We start from the raw sequence: 21,670 nt of genomic DNA on the forward strand, positions 1-21,670 counted from the left end.
AAGTATGCATCATATTTATGTGTCGCATTATCACTGACTGCTCTTTGGAGAAAGTGGTGGCCCTTAAAAGGGCCGTTGGTTTGTAGTTTTTAGCAGGGTTGTTTCCAGTTTAGGCACGTTCTCCACGGATTCGGCGAGCGAGTTGGATGTCCTTGGGCATAATGGTGACCCGCTTGGCGTGGATGGCGCACAAGTTGGTGTCCTCAAAGAGACCGACCAAGTATGCCTCGGACGCCTCTTGCAAAGCCATGACAGCGGAGGATTGGAATCGGAGATCCGTCTTGAAATCCTGAGCGATTTCTCGCACAAGTCGTTGGAAGGGGAGCTTGCGGATGAGAAGCTCAGTGCTCTTCTGGTAACGACGGATTTCTCGGAGGGCGACGGTTCCGGGCCTGTAACGATGGGGTTTCTTGACACCTCCGGTCGCAGGGGCGCTCTTCCTGGCAGCCTTGGTGGCGAGCTGCTTGCGGGGGGCTTTCCCTCCAGTGGATTTACGAGCAGTTTGCTTGGTACGAGCCATTGTTTATTTGTAGATTGGGTATTAGAGTTGTTCTCAAGAGGAATATGAGACAGCAAGTGATGAAGCTTTCCACTTTGGGCTGCAGTTTTATAGAGAAGGGCTGAGTTCTGAGCGAGAAAGAGGATTGGCTGAAAGTAAGCAGTGAAAGCCCGCTCGCTCCTCAGAACTCAAGAGGTCTGCTCCGCAACTCAGCCAGTTGGTATAAATTCAAGCTCGACTCCAACAAAGTTCATCACAAGCTGCTGATATCTCGCTCTGAGAACATCTCTCCAAGTTCAAATACAACCAACTACTCATCATCATGTCTGGCCGTGGCAAGGGAGGAAAGGTGAAGGGAAAGGCAAAGTCCCGATCCAGCCGTGCAGGACTCCAGTTCCCAGTGGGTCGTATTCATCGTCTCTTGAGGAAGGGCAACTACGCCGAGCGAGTGGGTGCGGGTGCCCCCGTCTACTTGGCTGCCGTCATGGAGTACTTGGCCGCTGAAGTCCTCGAGTTGGCTGGAAACGCTGCCCGAGACAACAAAAAGACCAGGATCATCCCCCGTCACCTCCAACTCGCCATCCGAAACGACGAGGAGTTGAACAAGCTGCTCTCCGGGGTCACCATCGCCCAGGGAGGTGTCCTTCCCAACATCCAAGCCGTCCTTCTCCCCAAGAAGACGGAAAAGAAGTCCGCCTAATCAGCTTTCACAAATCTACACGCTCATAACCCAACGGCCCTTTTAAGGGCCACCACATTTTCCAAAGAGCTCAAACAAATCCAATACCGACATAATTATGACCATGCACTTTATTCGTTCATATGCTTCATCAATTATTTTCATGCGGTTATTAGTTGAGAAATTAGTAACAAAATAGTGCAGTTAATGATGTAAAACAAGATGTATCATTCATTATTTTTCCTTCATTTTCAGAGCATTTACTGTTTATACAATTGAAATCACTGATTTCAAATCAGGAATCTCATCCTCTTCAAATGCATACGATGAATAATAATGCTCCTCCATAGTTTAGTTATGATTGACCTCGAATCAGGTTTGTGCATAATAACCTAATCCGAACCGAATAATATTTACTCGTTATGTTTTACGCAGGATTTTCAGCATTTTAGAAATACATGCATGCAGATTTTATAAATATATCGCTGCAATCTCACCAAAATTTCATATAATTACATATTTGTATGCACGGAGTAGCAGACAAAAATTGAAACGTTTATAAAATTATGAGAAATTTGTTAACGGAATGGAACGGATATTTTATTGGTATACAATTTTTATTAAGAAATAACTTATTTTCAGCTGCTTTTGACAAAGTCGAGTCAAAATGCAATCTCAATTTTACGAGTTGAATAATAAATAGTGTTTACATAATCATGATAATCCAACTACTCGACTGCATTTGATCCTAGTTTTTAGCAACATTACACAATCTCAATTTTATGTCAGTAATATGTACGACTGTGTAAAGTATCAATAAATTGTGCAATATGATCAATGAATAATCGAGAATGAAAATAAATGCGAGTAATTTTTTCAGCTCTTTGGAAAAAGTGGTGGCCCTTAAAAGGGCCGTTGGGTTGTTTTTTTTTATGGGAGCCGGACCCGGTCATCGTCTACTTGGAAGAGGTGTATTTGGTGACAGCCTTGGTGCCCTCAGAGACGGCGTGCTTGGCGAGTTCTCCTGGGAGGAGGAGTCGGACAGCCGTCTGGATTTCCCGAGAGGTGATGGTTGACCTCTTGTTGTAGTGGGCCAGGCGGGAGGACTCGGAGGCGATTCGCTCGAAAATGTCGTTGACGAACGAGTTCATGATGGACATGGCCTTGGAGGACACGCCAGTGTCGGGGTGGACCTGCTTGAGGACCTTGTAGATGTACACGGCGTAGGACTCTTTCCTCTTGCGGTGTCGCTTCTTCCCGTCCCCCTTTGGTAAGTTCTTGGACTTGGACACTGCCTTCTTCCCCGCAGCTTTCCCTCCAGTTTTTGGTGGCATTTTGCAAAGTTGTTTGTAGTTTGAGATCTGCTTGAAGTGAATTCAGAAAATTGAATGATGATAGGTCAGAGACACGACGAAGCTTTTATATGCGGAGGCTGAGTTGTGAGCTGAGTTGTGGAGAACTCAACGGAGTTGCTGAGAATGGAGGGAAAATCTTGGGTTGAGTTGCCGAGAGAATTTCTGAGTTCTCACATTTGGGAGGAACTCGAGTGGAGGGAAGAGAGAGGAGGAAAAAGTCTACCCGGTTCACCAACGTCCGCTCTCGTGGTGTATATAATCAATCTCATTTCAGTCAGTCTACATCACTCGTCAACTTTACAACTTTTACAAGTCTAAACTACTTCTCATCAAATAATTTCAAAATGACTGGTCGTGGCAAGGGAGGAAAGGGACTCGGCAAAGGAGGCGCCAAGAGACATCGTAAAGTCCTGCGTGATAACATCCAAGGAATCACCAAGCCTGCCATCCGTCGTCTTGCTCGTCGTGGGGGTGTCAAGCGTATCTCTGGCCTTATCTACGAAGAGACCCGTGGAGTCCTCAAGGTCTTCCTTGAAAACGTCATCCGAGACGCTGTCACCTACACCGAGCACGCCAAGAGGAAGACGGTCACCGCCATGGACGTCGTCTATGCCCTCAAGCGACAAGGCCGCACCCTCTACGGATTCGGCGGTTAAACATCTCGTCCTCCCATCTTACTTGATCTCGTAAAACCCAACGGCCCTTTTAAGGGCCACCACATTTTCCAAAGAGCTCAATATGTACGAAATGACATCCACATTCATTTGTCATATGTGTCGAATTATGATAATGATAAATTCAAATCAGTACAATTGGACTTTGCATTGATTAAATTGGGGAGTTTTATTTTTGGGCGGTGTATTGTCATTTTGTGCAGACTTATTGTTAGTAGTATTGGGGAATTGGGGAGGAACCAGCGACAATTAATAAATTATGATTCTTAAAAAAACATTAATTTGTTAAACATGAAGATAGTTATTTTGATCCTCATAATGCGTGTTTGAGTGAAAACCTCTACTAAATTGTGCATGCATTTTTGGATGATATCATACTACGGGAAAATCAAATTTGCATGCAAGTGAGGGAATGAAAAATAAAATGGTTGGACTTCATGTCACAAATCGAAATAGTCGTGCTCAATGTTGCAAATTTCAACCAAATTAATCTTGCTTGTTCGAAAACTTTGATGCAGACAACGGCGACTGCATTTATTTTCATCCTGGCCCCATGTGAGATACTGGCTCTTATCATTGATTACTGATTTATGTCATAAAACCAGAATTAATTATTAAACAAATTTTGCATACAGCAACGATGCAAAGCGGACTGACAATTGAGGAGAAAGTGTTGAATATGTACGGGACCTTTAAGAGATGTTTTGCATAGGACGCCGTTGAAGATGGGAGGATTCGTCAGGCTTGGGCAAGATAGATACTTTAAGATGCAAGATACTAGCAGAGACTGGCGGATTAAAGATATTGGGATTAAGGATTGAGATTGAGGATTAAATTTAAAATCTTGGGATTGAGATTGGGGATTAAGGATTAATTTTCCAAATTTTGGGATTAAGGATTGGGATTGAATTTAATCTTGGATTAGGATTGACACGGGATTAAATTTAATCTGGGATTGGGATTAACACGGGATTAAATTTAGGGTTTACCTGGTTTGGAAATTAATTTACATAGTCGTGGATTAATTGTTTGCATTATTATGCCAGATTTTTAAATTAATTAAACAAATCTCTGAACTTCTGAAAATGGAATATTTTGATCATTTTGCATACAAAATTAGATGGCTTACGAATACAATTTCTAAGTCATAATTAAATATTTTTTGTGCTAAAAATTATATAGGGGAAGAATTCTAATTTTATTCTTGGTACTATTTTAACGAACAGCATCGATCATAGTTTGGTCAGAGTACTCACATTTCTTTATAAGCTCACACAAAATTTAAACATTGCACATTGAGGATACCACGATACGAGTAGTTTTGCAAAATATTTTGGAGTATTTTTAAATGTTTGATAAAAATGAACGAAATGCAATCAATTTTCGAAAGGGGAGCGATCTCAAGAGAAGTTTGCTGTTTGAGTTTTTAGTGAATGCAAATTTAATCCCACTTTAATCCCATTTTAATCCCACTTTTGGATTAAAGTTGACAGATTTGGATTGGGGATTAGGGATTAAGGATTAAAATTCAAAAACTCGGGATTAAGGATTGAGATTAAGGATTAATTAATCCCCAATCCCAATCTCAATCCCCAATCCTTAATCCGGGATTGACCAGTCTCTGGATACTAGATACAAGATACTACTTGTATCTTGTATCTTCCAGCCGCCCCAGCTCAAAGTATCTTGTATCTTGTATCTGGAAAATCCTCAATGAGTATCTTGTATTTGTATCTTGTATCTGATATTTTCCACCAAGATGAAAGTATCTAAGATACTTTTTAAGATACAAGATACTTTTTGCAAAATATGTTACCCGCGACATCTAAAGTTCGCTTTTCTTATGATTTATGAGGTAGTAATTGTAATGAAAACTAAATATGTGTGTTATTTTTGCTAGTGGAAGGTGTTTTTCAATGTCAAAAGTAAGACTTTTGTCTTACTGGCGATGCCTAAATTGGAAACAAATATGAAATTTTATCTTTTTTAAATCTTCAAAAAAATCAAAAGTATCTTGTATCTTGTGGAATATTTAAGATACTTTATCTTATCTTGTATCTTTAAAAATACTAAAAAGTATCTTTTACTTAGTATTTGGAAAAAACAGAGAATAAAGAATCTTTATCTAGTATCTTGGATTTCTTTCCAAAAGTATCTTTATCTTGTATCTTGTATCTTAAAACAAAGTATCTTGCCCAAGCCTGGGATTCGTCGACATTTATTCGCCGAGCCGTCGACGCCTCACCCGGACAATGGGGACATTATCATCCGAAGGGTTTGGAGGGGAAGCATCACATTTGTGGGTGCGATAAGGATTTTTGCAACCCAGCCACGGAGGCGCATCGACCATTTTGTTGGTGACTGCTCTGGTCAATCGCAGCTCATGTCATATTAATCAGCGAATACTAATTGGAAGTAAATTAAATAAATTAAGTTTTGAGCAACATATTTCCATTATGCCCAAAATGCATGAATTATTCATCTCTAGTTATTAGCTGAAATTCATGAAAAAGAGGATCATTATTAGACCATAGCTCTTTGGAAAAAGTGGTGGCCCTTAAAAGGGCCGTTGGGTTAAAGTTTGTTATCAGAAGAGAGGATGATGTTTAAGCCTTTTTGGGGGCAGCTTTCTTTGCTGGCTTCGCCTTCTTGGGGGACTTTGCTTTCTTCGCCTTGGGAAGCTTGACCTTTGGAGCCTTGGCTTTTGGAGACTTCTTCGGCTTCTTGGCAGCAGCAGGTTTTGGTGCAGCTGGAGATGATGCTGCAGCTGGGGCACTGGGTGCGGCCTTAGCCTTCTTTGGCTTGGCAGCTGCCTTCTTTTTTGGAGACGCAGCTTTCTTCGCCTTGGGGGCGGCCTTCTTCTTTGGGGAAGCAGCTTTCTTGGGTTTGGTGGTCTTCTTTTTTGGAGACTTGGCCTTCTTCTCCCCAGCAGCAGCCTTAGCAGCGACTGGAATTTTGAAGGATCCACTTGCCCCAGTTCCCTTGGTTTGGGTCAGTTTTCCAGTCTCAACCAACTTCGTGATGGCTTTGCGAATGAAGGTGGCTTGCTTGGTGGTGTCAACCTTGTAGGTATCGGCGATGAACTTCTTGACTGCTTGCAGAGAAGAGCCATTCCTTTCCTTCAGGGACTTGACCGCGTTGATGACCATTTGAGTAGTGGGTGGGTGAGACGCAGCAGCCTTCGCCCCCTTTGGCTTTGCAGCGCCAGCTTTCTTGGGGCTCTTGGGGGCCTTGCCTTTCTTCGCAGGAGGGGAGTGGCCGCTGGGGCGGCAGTCGCAGCTTGTTCGGACATGATGATCAGTTTGTTTTTGATGCTTTTTCTTTCAGTGAGAGAGACAGCAATGTTGGATGCAGGATGAGGCAAGATTGAGATTGAGACTGGATTTATAAGGGGATGGGGATACGAGAGTGCCGACGTACTCGGGGCGGCTGCTTTCCCTCCTGAGTTGCCAGAGTGGCGGTTGAGTTGTGAGCAAGATTTCTTGCATGGAGCGAAAGAGTGAGAACTTTATGAAGCGATTTTATCATCAGCTTATTATTGCACATATTTGGAGTTTACTTACTTATTGCCTGGCGAGTGTGACTTGATATTTGCTTCTATGAATGTGTAGAACAGAAGTATGGTGTTATGAATTGGTAGTTAAAATCGTATGGGACTTTACTTTGCAGTTAATACAACGCTTTTCGAATGCATATCATTAAGCAAAATAACTGTCCATAATGTAAATTATTTTAAATGCTCAATTTGATACGTCATCCTTTGACCTATGTCCAGTTTTACCTACCGATACTGTCCAGACGAGATGATAAGCCTGCCAAGAGCACGATGTCATCAAAAAATCTGCAAATTTAGTAGAGATTTCCACATCATACTCCACAAGCGCATAGTCTAATGAAATGTGAATCCAACATTAACCCCTTTGTGACCGAAATAATTGAAATTTGCTTTCCTTTGGGGACCAGAATTTTATCAGTTAGTTGTTGCTACATAACCAATTTAATTTTACCAATAGTGTAGCTACGTCACCAAAATGATTTTAAAGTAAGCGTAGTTACGTCACCGATTTCACAGTGGGTGTGCAAACCATAAAGGACCGAATTTATTTCGGCAACTTTTGATGATTTTATTTAACATTAAGCATTTATTTATGCATATTAGTAAAAATTATCTGCAGTTCATTACAATAATATTAAGTTATTGATTCATACATTTTTATAGTTTAGCAAGGTCCAAGTGGTTTTCACTGATCTTGACCGGAGTTAGTTAGTTCATGCTCAGAAATAAGCGGACCCGTATTTTTTCGTTTTCTAAAATGGACATGTTTTCGCCCGTGGTGGAATTTAAAAAATCCGCCAAAGTCAGGATTTTTAAAACGCTGTAACCTTTCGAATTTTAATCCGATTTCAAAATTCAACACAATTTTTGTTCAGAATTACTACCCTGAAAATATAAAACCTACAGTGCAGACTTGATATAGCCCGAGTCAGGCCAAGTTGTGCTTATCACTCAATCCGACTTTTTGCATGAAATTTTATCGCAAATGCATATCAATAAATTAAAAAATTAAATTTGATTTTTCCAAATTAAATTCATATTCTTCTATTAGTAACAATTACCATCCTGTGTAACAAATTTCAGCTTAATCTCAGTGTAATCCGAAGATTACAAAAAAAAGTATGGGTTACCCAATAGGGTCTCTCTATGGGAAAATTGTTCTTATTTTAATTAATATTCTTCTATTACCAACTTTTCTACCAAACTTCAGCTCGATTTGATGAATTTTAAAAATCGGTATGGGTCACCCCCTCGGGTCCCTCCAGACGAAAATTTTTGAAATTTTACTTTGTATTCCTTCATTATAAACCATTAGCAACCTCTATGCCAAATTTCAGCTTTCTAACACAATTTTGAAATTTTGGTGCGTAATACCCCACCCACTCCGATGACCCCCACCGGTCAACCACTTGACCTATTTCACCCATCTTCGAACTCAACTCCTCATTTGACCCATACTATATGTGTGCAAAATTTCAAGTCGATAGGATTAGTTTTACGGCAGTTATCGCAAACCAGACAGACAGACAGACGGACAGACAGACGGACATGACGGGTACATAAGCCAGGTATTAAATGGTATCCAGGTCAAAATTAATTAGTTTTTATAAGGTTAACGGAAAGCAAAAAAGTACACATATTTGTGTACTTGGTCCCCAAGGGAAAGCAAAAAACTACACAAATATGTGTAGTTGGTCCCTAACGGGTTAAACCAATATAATGATTCTCATGAAATTACGAGTTATCATGATCTAATAAACTCTCACATCGCAATCAATGTCAAAATTTGGTGGCACTTGCACAGTAGTCTTCGAAGGTGTGGGAACATTAACATTTTAGAATAGAGAAGGGAAGGGTTTGTATAGCATGGGTAAACGATGCGGACATCCAATAACCGAGGGGACATTATCCGTCCCCAGTGGGACTCCCCCACACACGGCACGGCAGTGAAATAACAAATCATCACCATCAATGATTTAACGATATTCATGTATGCAAAATTTATTAGATTTTCCTCATTTACATCAAAGCAATATAATTTTGAGAATCATTTCAGTTTGTATTTATTTTTCATATCAATTTAAATTTTATATCGTTCTTTCCTCCATAATCATCAACCGACACGGAAGCTCCGATACATCGCATAAATCTCTTATCATAAACTTGACCAGTGCAATAATAAGTAAACACATGATACATCTATTTAATGTATTATGCAGATTGATTGATTTATAGCTCTTTGGAAAATGTGGTGGCCCTTAAAAGGGCCGTTGGGTTTTACGAGATCAGGTAAGATGGGAGGACGAGATGTTTAACCGCCGAATCCGTAGAGGGTGCGGCCTTGTCGCTTGAGGGCATAGACGACGTCCATGGCGGTGACCGTCTTCCTCTTGGCGTGCTCGGTGTAGGTGACAGCGTCTCGGATGACGTTTTCAAGGAAGACCTTGAGGACTCCACGGGTCTCTTCGTAGATAAGGCCAGAGATACGCTTGACACCCCCACGACGAGCAAGACGACGGATGGCAGGCTTGGTGATTCCTTGGATGTTATCACGCAGGACTTTACGATGTCTCTTGGCGCCTCCTTTGCCGAGTCCCTTTCCTCCCTTGCCACGACCAGTCATTTTGAAATTATTTGATGAGAAGTAGTTTAGACTTGTAAAAGTTGTAAAGTTGACGAGTGATGTAGACTGACTGAAATGAGATTGATTATATACACCACGAGAGCGGACGTTGGTGAACCGGGTAGACTTTTTCCTCCTCTCTCTTCCCTCCACTCGAGTTCCTCCCAAATGTGAGAACTCAGAAATTCTCTCGGCAACTCAACCCAAGATTTTCCCTCCATTCTCAGCAACTCCGTTGAGTTCTCCACAACTCAGCTCACAACTCAGCCTCCGCATATAAAAGCTTCGTCGTGTCTCTGACCTATCATCATTCAATTTTCTGAATTCACTTCAAGCAGATCTCAAACTACAAACAACTTTGCAAAATGCCACCAAAAACTGGAGGGAAAGCTGCGGGGAAGAAGGCAGTGTCCAAGTCCAAGAACTTACCAAAGGGGGACGGGAAGAAGCGACACCGCAAGAGGAAAGAGTCCTACGCCGTGTACATCTACAAGGTCCTCAAGCAGGTCCACCCCGACACTGGCGTGTCCTCCAAGGCCATGTCCATCATGAACTCGTTCGTCAACGACATTTTCGAGCGAATCGCCTCCGAGTCCTCCCGCCTGGCCCACTACAACAAGAGGTCAACCATCACCTCTCGGGAAATCCAGACGGCTGTCCGACTCCTCCTCCCAGGAGAACTCGCCAAGCACGCCGTCTCTGAGGGCACCAAGGCTGTCACCAAATACACCTCTTCCAAGTAGACGATGACCGGGTCCGGCTCCCATAAAAAAAAACAACCCAACGGCCCTTTTAAGGGCCACCACTTTTTCCAAAGAGCTGAAAAAATTACTCGCATTTATTTTCATTCTCGATTATTCATTGATCATATTGCACAATTTATTGATACTTTACACAGTCGTACATATTACTGACATAAAATTGAGATTGTGTAATGTTGCTAAAAACTAGGATCAAATGCAGTCGAGTAGTTGGATTATCATGATTATGTAAACACTATTTATTATTCAACTCGTAAAATTGAGATTGCATTTTGACTCGACTTTGTCAAAAGCAGCTGAAAATAAGTTATTTCTTAATAAAAATTGTATACCAATAAAATATCCGTTCCATTCCGTTAACAAATTTCTCATAATTTTATAAACGTTTCAATTTTTGTCTGCTACTCCGTGCATACAAATATGTAATTATATGAAATTTTGGTGAGATTGCAGCGATATATTTATAAAATCTGCATGCATGTATTTCTAAAATGCTGAAAATCCTGCGTAAAACATAACGAGTAAATATTATTCGGTTCGGATTAGGTTATTATGCACAAACCTGATTCGAGGTCAATCATAACTAAACTATGGAGGAGCATTATTATTCATCGTATGCATTTGAAGAGGATGAGATTCCTGATTTGAAATCAGTGATTTCAATTGTATAAACAGTAAATGCTCTGAAAATGAAGGAAAAATAATGAATGATACATCTTGTTTTACATCATTAACTGCACTATTTTGTTACTAATTTCTCAACTAATAACCGCATGAAAATAATTGATGAAGCATATGAACGAATAAAGTGCATGGTCATAATTATGTCGGTATTGGATTTGTTTGAGCTCTTTGGAAAATGTGGTGGCCCTTAAAAGGGCCGTTGGGTTATGAGCGTGTAGATTTGTGAAAGCTGATTAGGCGGACTTCTTTTCCGTCTTCTTGGGGAGAAGGACGGCTTGGATGTTGGGAAGGACACCTCCCTGGGCGATGGTGACCCCGGAGAGCAGCTTGTTCAACTCCTCGTCGTTTCGGATGGCGAGTTGGAGGTGACGGGGGATGATCCTGGTCTTTTTGTTGTCTCGGGCAGCGTTTCCAGCCAACTCGAGGACTTCAGCGGCCAAGTACTCCATGACGGCAGCCAAGTAGACGGGGGCACCCGCACCCACTCGCTCGGCGTAGTTGCCCTTCCTCAAGAGACGATGAATACGACCCACTGGGAACTGGAGTCCTGCACGGCTGGATCGGGACTTTGCCTTTCCCTTCACCTTTCCTCCCTTGCCACGGCCAGACATGATGATGAGTAGTTGGTTGTATTTGAACTTGGAGAGATGTTCTCAGAGCGAGATATCAGCAGCTTGTGATGAACTTTGTTGGAGTCGAGCTTGAATTTATACCAACTGGCTGAGTTGCGGAGCAGACCTCTTGAGTTCTGAGGAGCGAGCGGGCTTTCACTGCTTACTTTCAGCCAATCCTCTTTCTCGCTCAGAACTCAGCCCTTCTCTATAAAACTGCAGCCCAAAGTGGAAAGCTTCATCACTTGCTGTCTCATATTCCTCTTGAGAACAACTCTAATACCCAATCTACAAATAAACAATGGCTCGTACCAAGCAAACTGCTCGTAAATCCACTGGAGGGAAAGCCCCCGCAAGCAGCTCGCCACCAAGGCTGCCAGGAAGAGCGCCCCTGCGACCGGAGGTGTCAAGAAACCCCATCGTTACAGGCCCGGAACCGTCGCCCTCCGAGAAATCCGTCGTTACCAGAAGAGCACTGAGCTTCTCATCCGCAAGCTCCCCTTCCAACGACTTGTGCGAGAAATCGCTCAGGATTTCAAGACGGATCTCCGATTCCAATCCTCCGCTGTCATGGCTTTGCAAGAGGCGTCCGAGGCATACTTGGTCGGTCTCTTTGAGGACACCAACTTGTGCGCCATCCACGCCAAGCGGGTCACCATTATGCCCAAGGACATCCAACTCGCTCGCCGAATCCGTGGAGAACGTGCCTAAACTGGAAACAACCCTGCTAAAAACTACAAACCAACGGCCCTTTTAAGGGCCACCACTTTCTCCAAAGAGCAGTCGTGATGTACTAATGTGAATTCAAAATTACTATTTTTTATGCATGCTTTCAGAACTTTACTTCATATCATACAATTTCCCACAAATATTCGGCATTCATATGAATTGAATCATTTCTCATGCAAATTACATTGCTTGCATACAATTTTAAAACTGAAGTTAACAAGACTCAGGTAGTTTTAGTTGCAACAATTTTTATTAATTCTTATTTATCACTGTTCTAATCCGTATTTTGAAACCATGCCGGCCTATTCCTACACCCGATAGCGGAAGAACTCCTAACTTCTGATGTAATATCTTTACTATTTTTCAAACAGTAAGCTTTCTCGTCCCAAATATTGTTCTGGAAGTAGTACCGTTTCCTGTGCGAATAAAAGTTTCATACCTTTTAGGTACAAATTTTACAAAATATATATTGATATAAATACCTTCTTCTGTGGACCGTGTTAGCCTCCATTGTAGGTAAACCCTCATCCACGGGTGTGTAGCGAGGCTTCCACTTGAGGGCGTCCGAGGGTCGACGAAGCCATCCTTTATACGCCGACATGGCGTTTGCTGTCGCCACACAACGATCTATTGAGGCTGCAAAATTTCGCAGCTTAAAGGCAGAAAGAATCATTCTCAAAACGGTGTTGGACGGTCCCGGATGATACCTGGCCGGATAAGACATAAGAGATAAGTACTTTCACCATACAGCATTAACTTTTTTCACCCACCATCTATAAAGCAGGGTCGGATTGTTGAAGAAGCCTTCATACTTTACAGCAAACTCAGAATGGTAAAGGGGGCTCGTAAAGTTAGGGGTGCAATAATAATGGACCAACATCATCATTTTGTACACCGTTTCCAAACTCATATCCATTGAGGACGGGTCGAATCGGATATTTTCCGGCATTGCGGACCAATTCGTCCCCAGGAGGTAAATCTGTCCTCCGGTCAGACTCGCTCCGGTGTATCCGGCACCTGGGCATGTCTCGTTGGGTAGGAAAGAAGTGATATTATCCGGAATATTGTCACGACAGGAGGTCAGTGCCTCCAAGATTTTCGTGTTGGTGACCCCTTCACTCTCAAGATGCTCGGGGTACGGATGTTTCTGCACCGTGTCGAGATGAATGAGGCGAAAGAAACGGGTTATGAAGGATAAAACGAAGGAAGGAATGTATTCCTGGGGGCAGACGCGTTCCATGATGACTCGTGCGAGTTGAATAAATCTGAAATTTTGGTAAAAAAAATATCGCGAATTTTTGCAAAGATATTTAAAGATCTAACTTGAAGGCTGGGATTTCGCTGGGATTTTGAATCCTGACTTTGACACTGGTTTTCGCCTCTTTAGCCCCCAGGTGCATATCCACCAAGTCCTTCACTGGAAATACGCAAAATCAATTGTTTTTATTATAAACTCTGATGGATATTCAAATATGTGCTTACCAACTGAGAGTGTTTGGTCGTTGATTTCTGACTGGTGTAGAGAATCAGTATGAAATTCATGAACTGGATATTCATTTCTGTCCACGAAATATTCTACAGCCGGTGTGCCGAGCTGTGAGGGTAATTCGATGAGGGACTCGTTAAAATTGAGGCAATTTCCTGTCGAGATAGAGCTAGAAGTAGACTTTTTGATGGGAGTGGCACGTTTTTTTCTTCGACCCTTTTTGGACGCGCCGGGACAACTGTCTTTCGTACCAGAACCCGAAGATTTTGGTCCTACGTAGGTAGGTCAGTTAATTAGCATATTAGTGCATAATTACATAATATTCTTCAAGTTAGTTAAATATAATATGTCATATTAATAATACCCCACTTTGACCCCACTTTGATACTCGTCACATAACTCCCATACGGCATTCCTTCCTTGCCACACCACTCTTTCGGTCCGCGGAAGTCACTCGAACATTCGGGCAATTCGGCGATTTGCATGATTGGATCGGAACCATTTGCCTGACCTTTGAAACAACTCAATCTTGCCCCAGATCCGTCCGGGAGTGTGGCGTAGACGGAAAAATCGTTGGGGTCATTTAATCTGAAGAGGTAATTGACTGGTTCGTTGACTGTGGTGGTTGGCGTTGGCGAAACAAGACGTGCCGCGTAGGGGGCATCGCGACGAAATACGGTGTTTGCTTTGCCCTTCAGTCCACTTCGGCCAGTGAGAGGGGTAAATTTTCGTGCCTACAATTATAGTGATGTTAATTAGGGGTTAATTATCATGGATAAGATGATACCCACTCCAGTCCTTGACACATCGAAACAATGATTATCTCCCGTCAGGATTTCAAACTCCTCGTCGCACAGGGATTTTGAGACTAGGTAGCTGAAAGGCAAACATGATTTTTACTGGTTATCTCGTCACTTATCTATACCATATCCGACTTACGCCCCCTTTACGCAGGCACACTTTGGTGGATTTCTTAAAAGAATGTCCTCAGACTATATATACCGGAAAAAAATTAATTTCATAATAATTATTTATTATTAAAAAAAATCTTTACAATAATAATTACTAAATTTCAAATTAATTACCCAAATCCCGTCCGGACACTCCCAATGTCTGTGGAGATTTTTAATTTATTCCTCAATCTGACTCTTCAACAAAGTAAAATTATAAATTACGAACCTCGCATAGTGCTCAACTCCCCCGTCCCAGACGAGTTTCAAAAATGACCCGTCTGCCACTACGTCCAGCGGAGTTTGGGAATGGTCATCACCCAAAGATTGAGAAAAACATAGGCTAAAATGCATATTTAAAAGGATTATATGATTTAGATTAAATCTAAAATGCGTCTTTAATCTCTTTAAAAGAAACATTTTTATAAAGGTCGCAAATCTAGACGGCGCATGCTAGGTGGACCAGTTATACAAAATGGTATCGAAATCCGCTGTAATTCACAGGATTGACCTTGTCATCAGAATTTCTAAATATTTATGAATCAAGAAACAAAACAAACGAAAGTGAAAGTTATTTCTGCGATAATTTGGTTATGCAATTTAATGAATTACGAAAACAATGCTACATACTTTCTTAAAAGACTCAACTTGTTGTATTTGCAATTTATTCGCTTGCTCAATCTTGTACTTAAACAATATAATTCATTCTCATCAACTTAGCATTAATTTTACGCAGTATGTAGTAGAACAAAGTAAAAGTAGTAGTAATACATATAGTATTTAGTAGTAAGTTGTGATAATATATAGGAAATTGTAAATATGATTAATAGATCGTATACCCTAAAAAATGTTGTTAGCAAATGCATACAGAAAATGATTAGATTACAAACATTTACTTAACTATTATGCTCCCTTCTCTTTCTTCCTTAATTATATAATTAATTTCTCAGCTTCATTTCTTCGTTTTTAAATCTTAAATTTGTCCACAGATAGTGAAGAAGTTGGGCAGGTTGGACTTGATTGCAGTATTCTCATCATTCATTTTATGAAAAATTAAACTTTATGGATTTCATTATTTATCCAATCTCTCTGATTAATGTCCGTTACTACTCTGTCTCCCCTTTGAGACGCAGTCGGGCAAAATCTTCAAATATAATATCGTCATCCCTGCAAAAAGAGAAAATTTATCCCATTATTTACAAGATTCGGAATATTGTATGTATTTTTCAGTGTCACACTCACGTATCAAGTTGAATGAGATTATCTACAGGAACGTCTATACCATCGCCACCTTGGTGGTTTGAGTTGGGAGATGAAGTGGGTACTAGTGTTATTTCGTCGTCCTCAGGTTTGGGATGCATTAACACAAATGGTAATTCAGCAGATAAATCTCTGAAATACAGAAATAAAATATAATTTAAAGTGTGATTCTTGAATGACAAATTAACCATAAATAAGACAAACGTACCCTCCCAAAGGTCCTAGACATAGCTTAACTTTGACTTTGTACTGAACTATAATCCCCAAATTTTCTCGAGCCGATGCGTCAGTAATTCTGCAAATATGAAACATGAATAATTTACATTAAAAAATAATTTCATGTAAACATGCAAGAACCGATTTTGTGCTTACATGGTGGAAGACGCGAGATTGGTATCTTCATGTTTTAACTGACCATCCAAAGCTAGCCCCCTCTTCTCTTTATTGTTCAGCAGTAATGGTGTAAGTTGGTAAACTTTGGATAACGTAAATCCTGGACCCACTGGACAACCTTCCCTGTAATGACTTTAGAAGATTAACTTAATTTCGTCTACGTCCCCTCGTCCCCGTCTGATAAGTCCATTTTGTTATTATGTAACTTACTCTGACTCCGCCTCCGCAACGGTACATTTATACTGGGCTAGATAAAGTAATTACAAAAGTATTTAATATACTTTAGTGATTTGTCATGTTTTAAATTTCCGAATTTTTCTGTCTACCTGTGGAAAAGAGACAAATATCTGCAAACTGGCGGACAGAAACTTTAATCTTTTTCACCGTCCGGTTGGAATTATTGGCCACGTGAACATTCACCGCTATAGATTCGCCATGATAGTACAACTCCTTGTCGAGAGACGCTTCCAGATGGAGTTTATTCGGCGACATCATGAACTCTTTGGATACCTCGATGGATGGTTGTTCCCCCTGATTGCCTGGAGCGTACATAATCTTTCGGATGGCGAGTCGAACAGAATTTCTGAGAAGGACAAATTAAGAATTTAGTATGAAAGTGAGATCACATATTTTCCAAGAAATATTTTCTAAAAATATTAACAACGTCTTTCTGGACTGGACATGTTACAAAATGCTTGCAACCAAAATAAAACATGATGCCCGTTTGATCAACAAGTAGTCCAAATTCGCAGCGATAAATCTTCCATACGTTTTCAGGTGGTGCATGGAGCGACAGCATAAAGAAGGAGAAAGCAGCAGGGCTCATAAACATAAATAAATTGAGACACACAGAGCAACCTTTCTCTCCGTAACATCGTCACACAAGATCAAAGCAGTTTTCCCTTGATACATTTTCAAGGAGAAAGTGGGCAGTCACATATACGTCAGTATAGCGTAAGAAGACAGATACATAAATAAGTAAATATTACTGGAAATGAGCTAACTATGTATACGTAATTCCTCAATCAAAGCCCATAATTCTGTCGGGAATCTCCACTGCTCAGAGAAAGGGAACCAAATTATGCACCATGTATGTACATATCTATGAATAAGTGACACAACACAACAACATCTCTGTCAAGATTTATTGTAATCATTTCATCTCCCAATTCCGGCTACTTGGAAAACATGCTATCAACTCAAATCCACTCGCATCTTGAATAATCTCAATTTCCAAACGGCTCATTCTCCATGCTTTAAAGAGGGATAAACTTTATGTAAGTAAATCACCTCCTCTTCTTCTCGCTATTGCTATTTTCCTAGCCGCTATAATGCTATTATGCTTGCCAGACTAGAAATCTACTAAACGGAACATTTTCTTCCCAGAAAACGTGTTCAGTCTTATTATTACGAGTCGAATGGGGTAAATTCGACCTAGTTTTTTTTCCTAAACGAATTTTATATTCTCATCACTTAACATCTCATCGAATTTTATTCTTCTCCCAGTCGTTCCCCTCCATGCCGTATAACTTGAAGACAAGTTATCCAACTAGTGCAAACACCATCATCATGATCGTCGTAACGTATATGTAATAAGTATCATCACGAATTGGGCAAAGTGGTTGGTGGTGCTGCGTCAAGTAGATTTTGTCGCCGTTAAACAGGAAAAAAGAAAATCTTGTTCCATGTGCGGATGCAATATCGGAATCAATCTGGTCTCAGACCAGTCGACAATAAAGCTCGTCTGGTGGTATGAATGCGTTCCTTCATCCCCTGTGGATTGGATCGGATACTACAAAGTCAACTTCGCCTTCAATATTGCTCAGAACATAAAGCTCCCTTATAAATCAATCCGGTTACAATTTCTCTCCAAGGCAAAGAATCTCATTGTCTTCCTCAGATGCGAATCACACTCGGTCTCACTCCTCCTCCTCCTAGTCATTCCCAACTCTTGCCCAGACCACCATCACGTTTGTTATGTATTAGAAATGGGGAAAGTTGGTTGGAGAGAAAGTGGTTTGGTTTTGGGAATAAGCATAGCGGAATCTCAATTCCTTTTGTCTGGGAGAAATGTGTAAATGGAACATGACGATCAAATGCCTCTTGAGCTAGGTACGTAGAACAAGGAAGAAAACATTATTTTCTTGCTAAGTATTTATGGAGTGAATGTCCCAACGGAGTGGGAATGGGGTGGTTGGTTTCGTTTTCTATATATTATTCAACAGTTTTACTACTACGGGAAGGTGGGAAAGGTTATATATGTATGTACGTAATTATAAGAATATGAACGTAACCTAGCACATAAATATGTCGGAGCGTGGTCTCAAGAGTGTGTGTACGTGCAGATAAATTTTTTGTGGAGAGTTAATGCATGAATTTTAGACAACATGCAGTCAAATTTGCGATAGACTTAAAATGTCAAATACAATATCTAAAATTTTGAATACCTAGGTACAATACTAGCTAAGTTGAACTAAAAGCACAAATTTTGTAGTGGTGGAATTTCCACCTGATGCTTTCACTTCCAATTAGAATTAGCGTCTACATCCTTATGTAACTGCACGCTAATGGCGTGACATTTGCATATACGTATCAAACCCATTCGTGCTAAATAGATTGCACATTTAGTTATTTAAATACGAAAATAGTGTAATTGTTTTTCTCAATGCCGTTAACACTTTTATTATACTTTTTTTATTTTATGCACTACAAGATCGAGATTCTTTGAGTTCCCAATATTCCCATGCAAAAAAAATGCCAACCATACTATAACAAGTCATTTTTCCATCCATTCGATAATACGTCATCCCAACACCACAAAAAAAACAGAAAAGACAACCAAAACTCATCTATATCGTTACACAAGCCAACTTTTCACCTACGTACGCAACTACTCACCATTACGGACGGATATGTATAGATATAGATACCTTACATACCTACCTCGTAGCCTAAATAGAATTTCTTTTCTCTCTAAAAAAACTTTTCCACATTTTCCTCCTTTCTTACTTTCTCAATTATGCCGAGAGGATAGAAATTGAATTGGACCGTTAGTTTGCAAAGTTTGGGTAAAAAAAATTGAATATTTTCCTCTCTTACAATTTGTTTCAGGAGAGGCGAAATGAATGTGAAACCTAACTCCTTTTTGTATGCTCGTACCTTTTAATGGCGGAATTTAATTTAGTCTTGGCTTGGTCCAAATTGTGCTGCCAACTTCAGCCTCAGAACAAGTAAAAGGAAACCTGCCGACTTTCTCTTCAGGTTGTAATATTGATTGGGTTTCACCTCAACGTATCCATCTCGAATTTCTACACAGGTACGAATAATAACCTCGTGTTTGCTTACGTACAGGAAAATTATTAACTAAACAGCAATCTCGGCTGGAAAAATTCCGAGAATAACATAATATAACGAAGCCAATATTCATTTTCACACTGTTTGCTCGCTCTCTTTATATAGAAGCAAGTCAAGACTCGCTGAATGAATAGAGGACTCGTGGACTAAATTTAGGTAAAAATTCCACAAAATAAATTAGATCTCTCTCTTCCTCTCGAAACTATTTGATTTCTTAATTTGAATGAATTGAATGAATTTGCAATCAAATCGAAGCCACAAAAACGCTTGTAAACTTGTAGAATTTCCTTAAATTGAAATGACTCAAATTATTATTTGGTCCCTTTACAAATCAGGCTCCACTCTAAATGTAAATTATTTTCGGGAATCGAAAATCACCAGAAAGCAAGTCAAGAAGTTCCTGCTAACAACCACCACCAACCAACCAAACCCTTGCATTTTGATACGGAGGACATCCTGTACATAGTAACCGACCGATAAACCCCCCACTGCTGAAGGGTATATATGCTAGTTAACTACTTATCCATCTCTACAGACTAAATTGAATCCAGCCCCGAGCTTAGTTTATACATACGTAAGTGGAGCGATGTGACATCCAACCTTCACCATCCATATTTTCACTACTTGGTTGGCAGCAGGATATTAAAATATCAACCAAACCACACATATTCATCCATCCATTTAAGCATACATTTCAATTTTCATCCGCCTAATGAATTTTCCTCGTAGGGCTGTTCCACTCTGACGGCTGCACGTAATAATCATGATGGTTTGATATGTATATGGCTTCATAATATTCCTGCTCGACGAAATGTGAAATATGAAAAAGGGGACATTATTTTGTTCATCATCATCATTATCACGATGGTATCATTCATGACAACCCACTCAGAAACGTGACAGGCAGGCAGTACTACACCCGAAAATTTCTGTCTATATCATGCAACGTGTCAAGGGCAAAAATAATAACCTAGGTCAAATACGTACAAGATAGATGGCAACGTAACGAAATCTCATTACATGACATGTTACCCTCACTCACCTTTTATGTGGCTTATCATCAGCCTGTTCCGCGACATAAGCTTTGAGCTCATAGTCGACCTAATGAATGAAACGAACAATTTTCTTATAACGAGTTCAGCCACAAAATAAATTGTGCACAGAGATGAAGATCAAGTTTCGTCAGCCACTTACCCCGCAGGGCTTCCCAGTATCGCCAGGTGCCGGTTGCAACGTCACGGAGGCAGGACAGTGGGGAGGTAGCTCGAAAAAGAATGGAAATGCATTCGCCCCCAGTTTCTTTAAGAGACGCTCCTGTAATACAAAGAAAAATATATTTTTTTGCATAATCCGTGTAGTGGAATCTTGTTAATTCTTAAATTGATTTTTTCCATCGTATTATTGAAGAAGGAGAAAGCAAATGAAGAGTGAAAGTTCAACTCATCGAAAATAAATAATCTCAGTCTGGCACTTTTCTCTGTCTGAACTAAATATCGTCTCTTCCAGTTGAAATGCAACAAATGTGCAGAAAACAAGGCCAAAGTGAAGTGAAGAAGGCGGACAGAAAATTTAGTTATGTTTTACATCAAGCAGGGGAAGAAAGTAAAGTAGTCCGTCTAGCTTTCTCCAAGACTACTCTCGCACAATTACCCCCCAGTCGTGCAAGCCAAGCCAGTAGTCAAAGTGGAGAAAATCAAATCGAATTAATCGCTAATTTAGTGAAAGACTTAGACAATTTCGCCTCGATGTACACGATTAAAATGGAAGTAAACGACGGAGTGTGAACAACTACGAACTACGTAAATATCTACAATGATTTAAAGGCAGGAGGAAACCTGCTCTATGTAAAGCTCGTTTTATTACACCGTACAAACTGGGGGAAGAAAGTTCCTGTTAATTTTAATGGGTCGTAATAACTCTCCTCTTATAGGAAACGAAACCTTGTCGAGTTTAAATACGAGTGGAGGATTTGACACACTTTCTCTGTAATAACTCGCTGTGTTATACCTTTCGTGGGCGGTGTGGCTAGTTATGTATGAAAACCTTTCCACGAATT

At 40.5% G+C, this 21,670-nt stretch overlaps 10 protein-coding genes and 1 pseudogene across 11 annotated transcripts in view; 4 read left to right on the forward strand and 7 right to left on the reverse strand.

Annotated features, from left to right (window-relative positions):
- Window positions 1–54: 54 nt before the first annotated feature.
- Window positions 55–594, reverse strand: LOC110843723 (histone H3). Its single transcript, XM_022089752.2, has one exon. It carries the CDS (start codon window positions 518–520, stop codon window positions 110–112), a length of 411 nt encoding a protein of 136 aa, XP_021945444.1. The 5' UTR covers window positions 521–594; the 3' UTR covers window positions 55–109.
- Window positions 595–745: 151 nt separating this feature from the next.
- On the forward strand, window positions 746–1,254 carry LOC110843726 (histone H2A). The gene has a single exon (XM_022089754.2). It carries the CDS (start codon window positions 822–824, stop codon window positions 1,197–1,199), a length of 378 nt encoding a protein of 125 aa, XP_021945446.1. The 5' UTR covers window positions 746–821; the 3' UTR covers window positions 1,200–1,254.
- An 818-nt stretch (window positions 1,255–2,072) lies between these two features.
- Window positions 2,073–2,620, reverse strand: LOC110843729 (histone H2B.3-like). Its single transcript, XM_022089756.2, has one exon. It carries the CDS (start codon window positions 2,510–2,512, stop codon window positions 2,135–2,137), a length of 378 nt encoding a protein of 125 aa, XP_021945448.1. The 5' UTR covers window positions 2,513–2,620; the 3' UTR covers window positions 2,073–2,134.
- Window positions 2,621–2,796: 176 nt separating this feature from the next.
- On the forward strand, window positions 2,797–3,251 carry LOC110843731 (histone H4). The gene has a single exon (XM_022089758.2). It carries the CDS (start codon window positions 2,878–2,880, stop codon window positions 3,187–3,189), a length of 312 nt encoding a protein of 103 aa, XP_021945450.1. The 5' UTR covers window positions 2,797–2,877; the 3' UTR covers window positions 3,190–3,251.
- A 2,503-nt stretch (window positions 3,252–5,754) lies between these two features.
- On the reverse strand, window positions 5,755–6,576 carry LOC110843722 (histone H1A). Its single transcript, XM_022089751.2, has one exon. It carries the CDS (start codon window positions 6,354–6,356, stop codon window positions 5,814–5,816), a length of 543 nt encoding a protein of 180 aa, XP_021945443.1. The 5' UTR covers window positions 6,357–6,576; the 3' UTR covers window positions 5,755–5,813.
- Window positions 6,577–9,012: 2,436 nt separating this feature from the next.
- LOC110843730 (histone H4) lies at window positions 9,013–9,469 on the reverse strand. Its single transcript, XM_022089757.2, has one exon. The coding sequence runs from the start codon at window positions 9,384–9,386 to the stop codon at window positions 9,075–9,077; it is 312 nt and encodes a 103-aa protein (XP_021945449.1). The 5' UTR covers window positions 9,387–9,469; the 3' UTR covers window positions 9,013–9,074.
- A 175-nt stretch (window positions 9,470–9,644) lies between these two features.
- Window positions 9,645–10,191, forward strand: LOC110843727 (histone H2B.3-like). The gene has a single exon (XM_022089755.2). It carries the CDS (start codon window positions 9,752–9,754, stop codon window positions 10,127–10,129), a length of 378 nt encoding a protein of 125 aa, XP_021945447.1. The 5' UTR covers window positions 9,645–9,751; the 3' UTR covers window positions 10,130–10,191.
- Window positions 10,192–11,009: 818 nt separating this feature from the next.
- Window positions 11,010–11,519, reverse strand: LOC110843725 (histone H2A). The gene has a single exon (XM_022089753.2). It carries the CDS (start codon window positions 11,440–11,442, stop codon window positions 11,065–11,067), a length of 378 nt encoding a protein of 125 aa, XP_021945445.1. The 5' UTR covers window positions 11,443–11,519; the 3' UTR covers window positions 11,010–11,064.
- Window positions 11,520–11,673: 154 nt separating this feature from the next.
- Window positions 11,674–12,208, forward strand: LOC110843724 (annotated as a pseudogene).
- Window positions 12,209–12,338: 130 nt separating this feature from the next.
- LOC118434540 lies at window positions 12,339–14,777 on the reverse strand. The gene is made up of 9 exons (XM_035848313.1): window positions 14,743–14,777; window positions 14,597–14,649; window positions 14,449–14,533; window positions 14,022–14,391; window positions 13,654–13,929; window positions 13,495–13,588; window positions 12,942–13,436; window positions 12,654–12,878; window positions 12,339–12,587 (listed from the first exon to the last, which is right to left on the reverse strand). Exons 4-9 carry the CDS (start codon window positions 14,140–14,142, stop codon window positions 12,446–12,448), a joined length of 1,353 nt encoding a protein of 450 aa, XP_035704206.1. The 5' UTR covers window positions 14,143–14,391; window positions 14,449–14,533; window positions 14,597–14,649; window positions 14,743–14,777; the 3' UTR covers window positions 12,339–12,445.
- Window positions 14,778–15,234: 457 nt separating this feature from the next.
- LOC110843939 (beta-arrestin-1) overlaps window positions 15,235–21,670 on the reverse strand; it is a 30,071-nt gene continuing 23,635 nt past the window's right edge. Inside the window, exons 6-13 of one of the 2 annotated variants that reach the window (XM_022090005.2) lie at window positions 20,809–20,928; window positions 20,657–20,715; window positions 16,587–16,843; window positions 16,471–16,507; window positions 16,240–16,392; window positions 16,076–16,162; window positions 15,850–15,999; window positions 15,235–15,774 (exon numbers count right to left, since the gene is read on the reverse strand). In XM_022090005.2, coding sequence (XP_021945697.1) covers window positions 15,714–15,774; window positions 15,850–15,999; window positions 16,076–16,162; window positions 16,240–16,392; window positions 16,471–16,507; window positions 16,587–16,843; window positions 20,657–20,715; window positions 20,809–20,928 — 924 coding nt within the window. In that variant the 3' untranslated portion in view covers window positions 15,235–15,713. The remainder of the gene's footprint in view (window positions 15,775–15,849; window positions 16,000–16,075; window positions 16,163–16,239; window positions 16,393–16,470; window positions 16,508–16,586; window positions 16,844–20,656; window positions 20,716–20,808; window positions 20,929–21,670) is intronic. The other variant, XM_022090006.2, reaches the window with a different exon arrangement.

The sequence above is a fragment of the Folsomia candida genome, unplaced genomic scaffold (assembly GCF_002217175.1).
Source record: "Folsomia candida strain VU population unplaced genomic scaffold, ASM221717v1 Fcan01_Sc002, whole genome shotgun sequence".
Taxonomy (NCBI): Eukaryota; Metazoa; Arthropoda; class Collembola; order Entomobryomorpha; family Isotomidae; genus Folsomia; species Folsomia candida.

Excerpts from the sequence above, each read along its gene's own strand:
- LOC110843729 (XM_022089756.2), bottom strand. The coding sequence starts at position 2,512 with ATGCCACCAAAAACTGGAGGGAAAGCTGCGGGGAAGAAGGCAGTGTCC.
- LOC110843731 (XM_022089758.2), top strand. The coding sequence starts at position 2,878 with ATGACTGGTCGTGGCAAGGGAGGAAAGGGACTCGGCAAAGGAGGCGCC.
- LOC110843727 (XM_022089755.2), top strand. The coding sequence starts at position 9,752 with ATGCCACCAAAAACTGGAGGGAAAGCTGCGGGGAAGAAGGCAGTGTCC.
- LOC110843723 (XM_022089752.2), bottom strand. The coding sequence starts at position 520 with ATGGCTCGTACCAAGCAAACTGCTCGTAAATCCACTGGAGGGAAAGCC.
- LOC110843726 (XM_022089754.2), top strand. The coding sequence starts at position 822 with ATGTCTGGCCGTGGCAAGGGAGGAAAGGTGAAGGGAAAGGCAAAGTCC.
- LOC118434540 (XM_035848313.1), bottom strand. The coding sequence starts at position 14,142 with ATGCAAATCGCCGAATTGCCCGAATGTTCGAGTGACTTCCGCGGACCG. Across the intron at positions 13,930-14,021 it reads CAAAGTGGGGTCAAAGTGGG|GACCAAAATCTTCGGGTTCT; the intron begins GTATTATTAATA and ends CTACCTACGTAG. Across the intron at positions 12,588-12,653 it reads AACACGGTCCACAGAAGAAG|GAAACGGTACTACTTCCAGA; the intron begins GTATTTATATCA and ends TTATTCGCACAG.
- LOC110843730 (XM_022089757.2), bottom strand. The coding sequence starts at position 9,386 with ATGACTGGTCGTGGCAAGGGAGGAAAGGGACTCGGCAAAGGAGGCGCC.
- LOC110843725 (XM_022089753.2), bottom strand. The coding sequence starts at position 11,442 with ATGTCTGGCCGTGGCAAGGGAGGAAAGGTGAAGGGAAAGGCAAAGTCC.
- LOC110843722 (XM_022089751.2), bottom strand. The coding sequence starts at position 6,356 with ATGGTCATCAACGCGGTCAAGTCCCTGAAGGAAAGGAATGGCTCTTCT.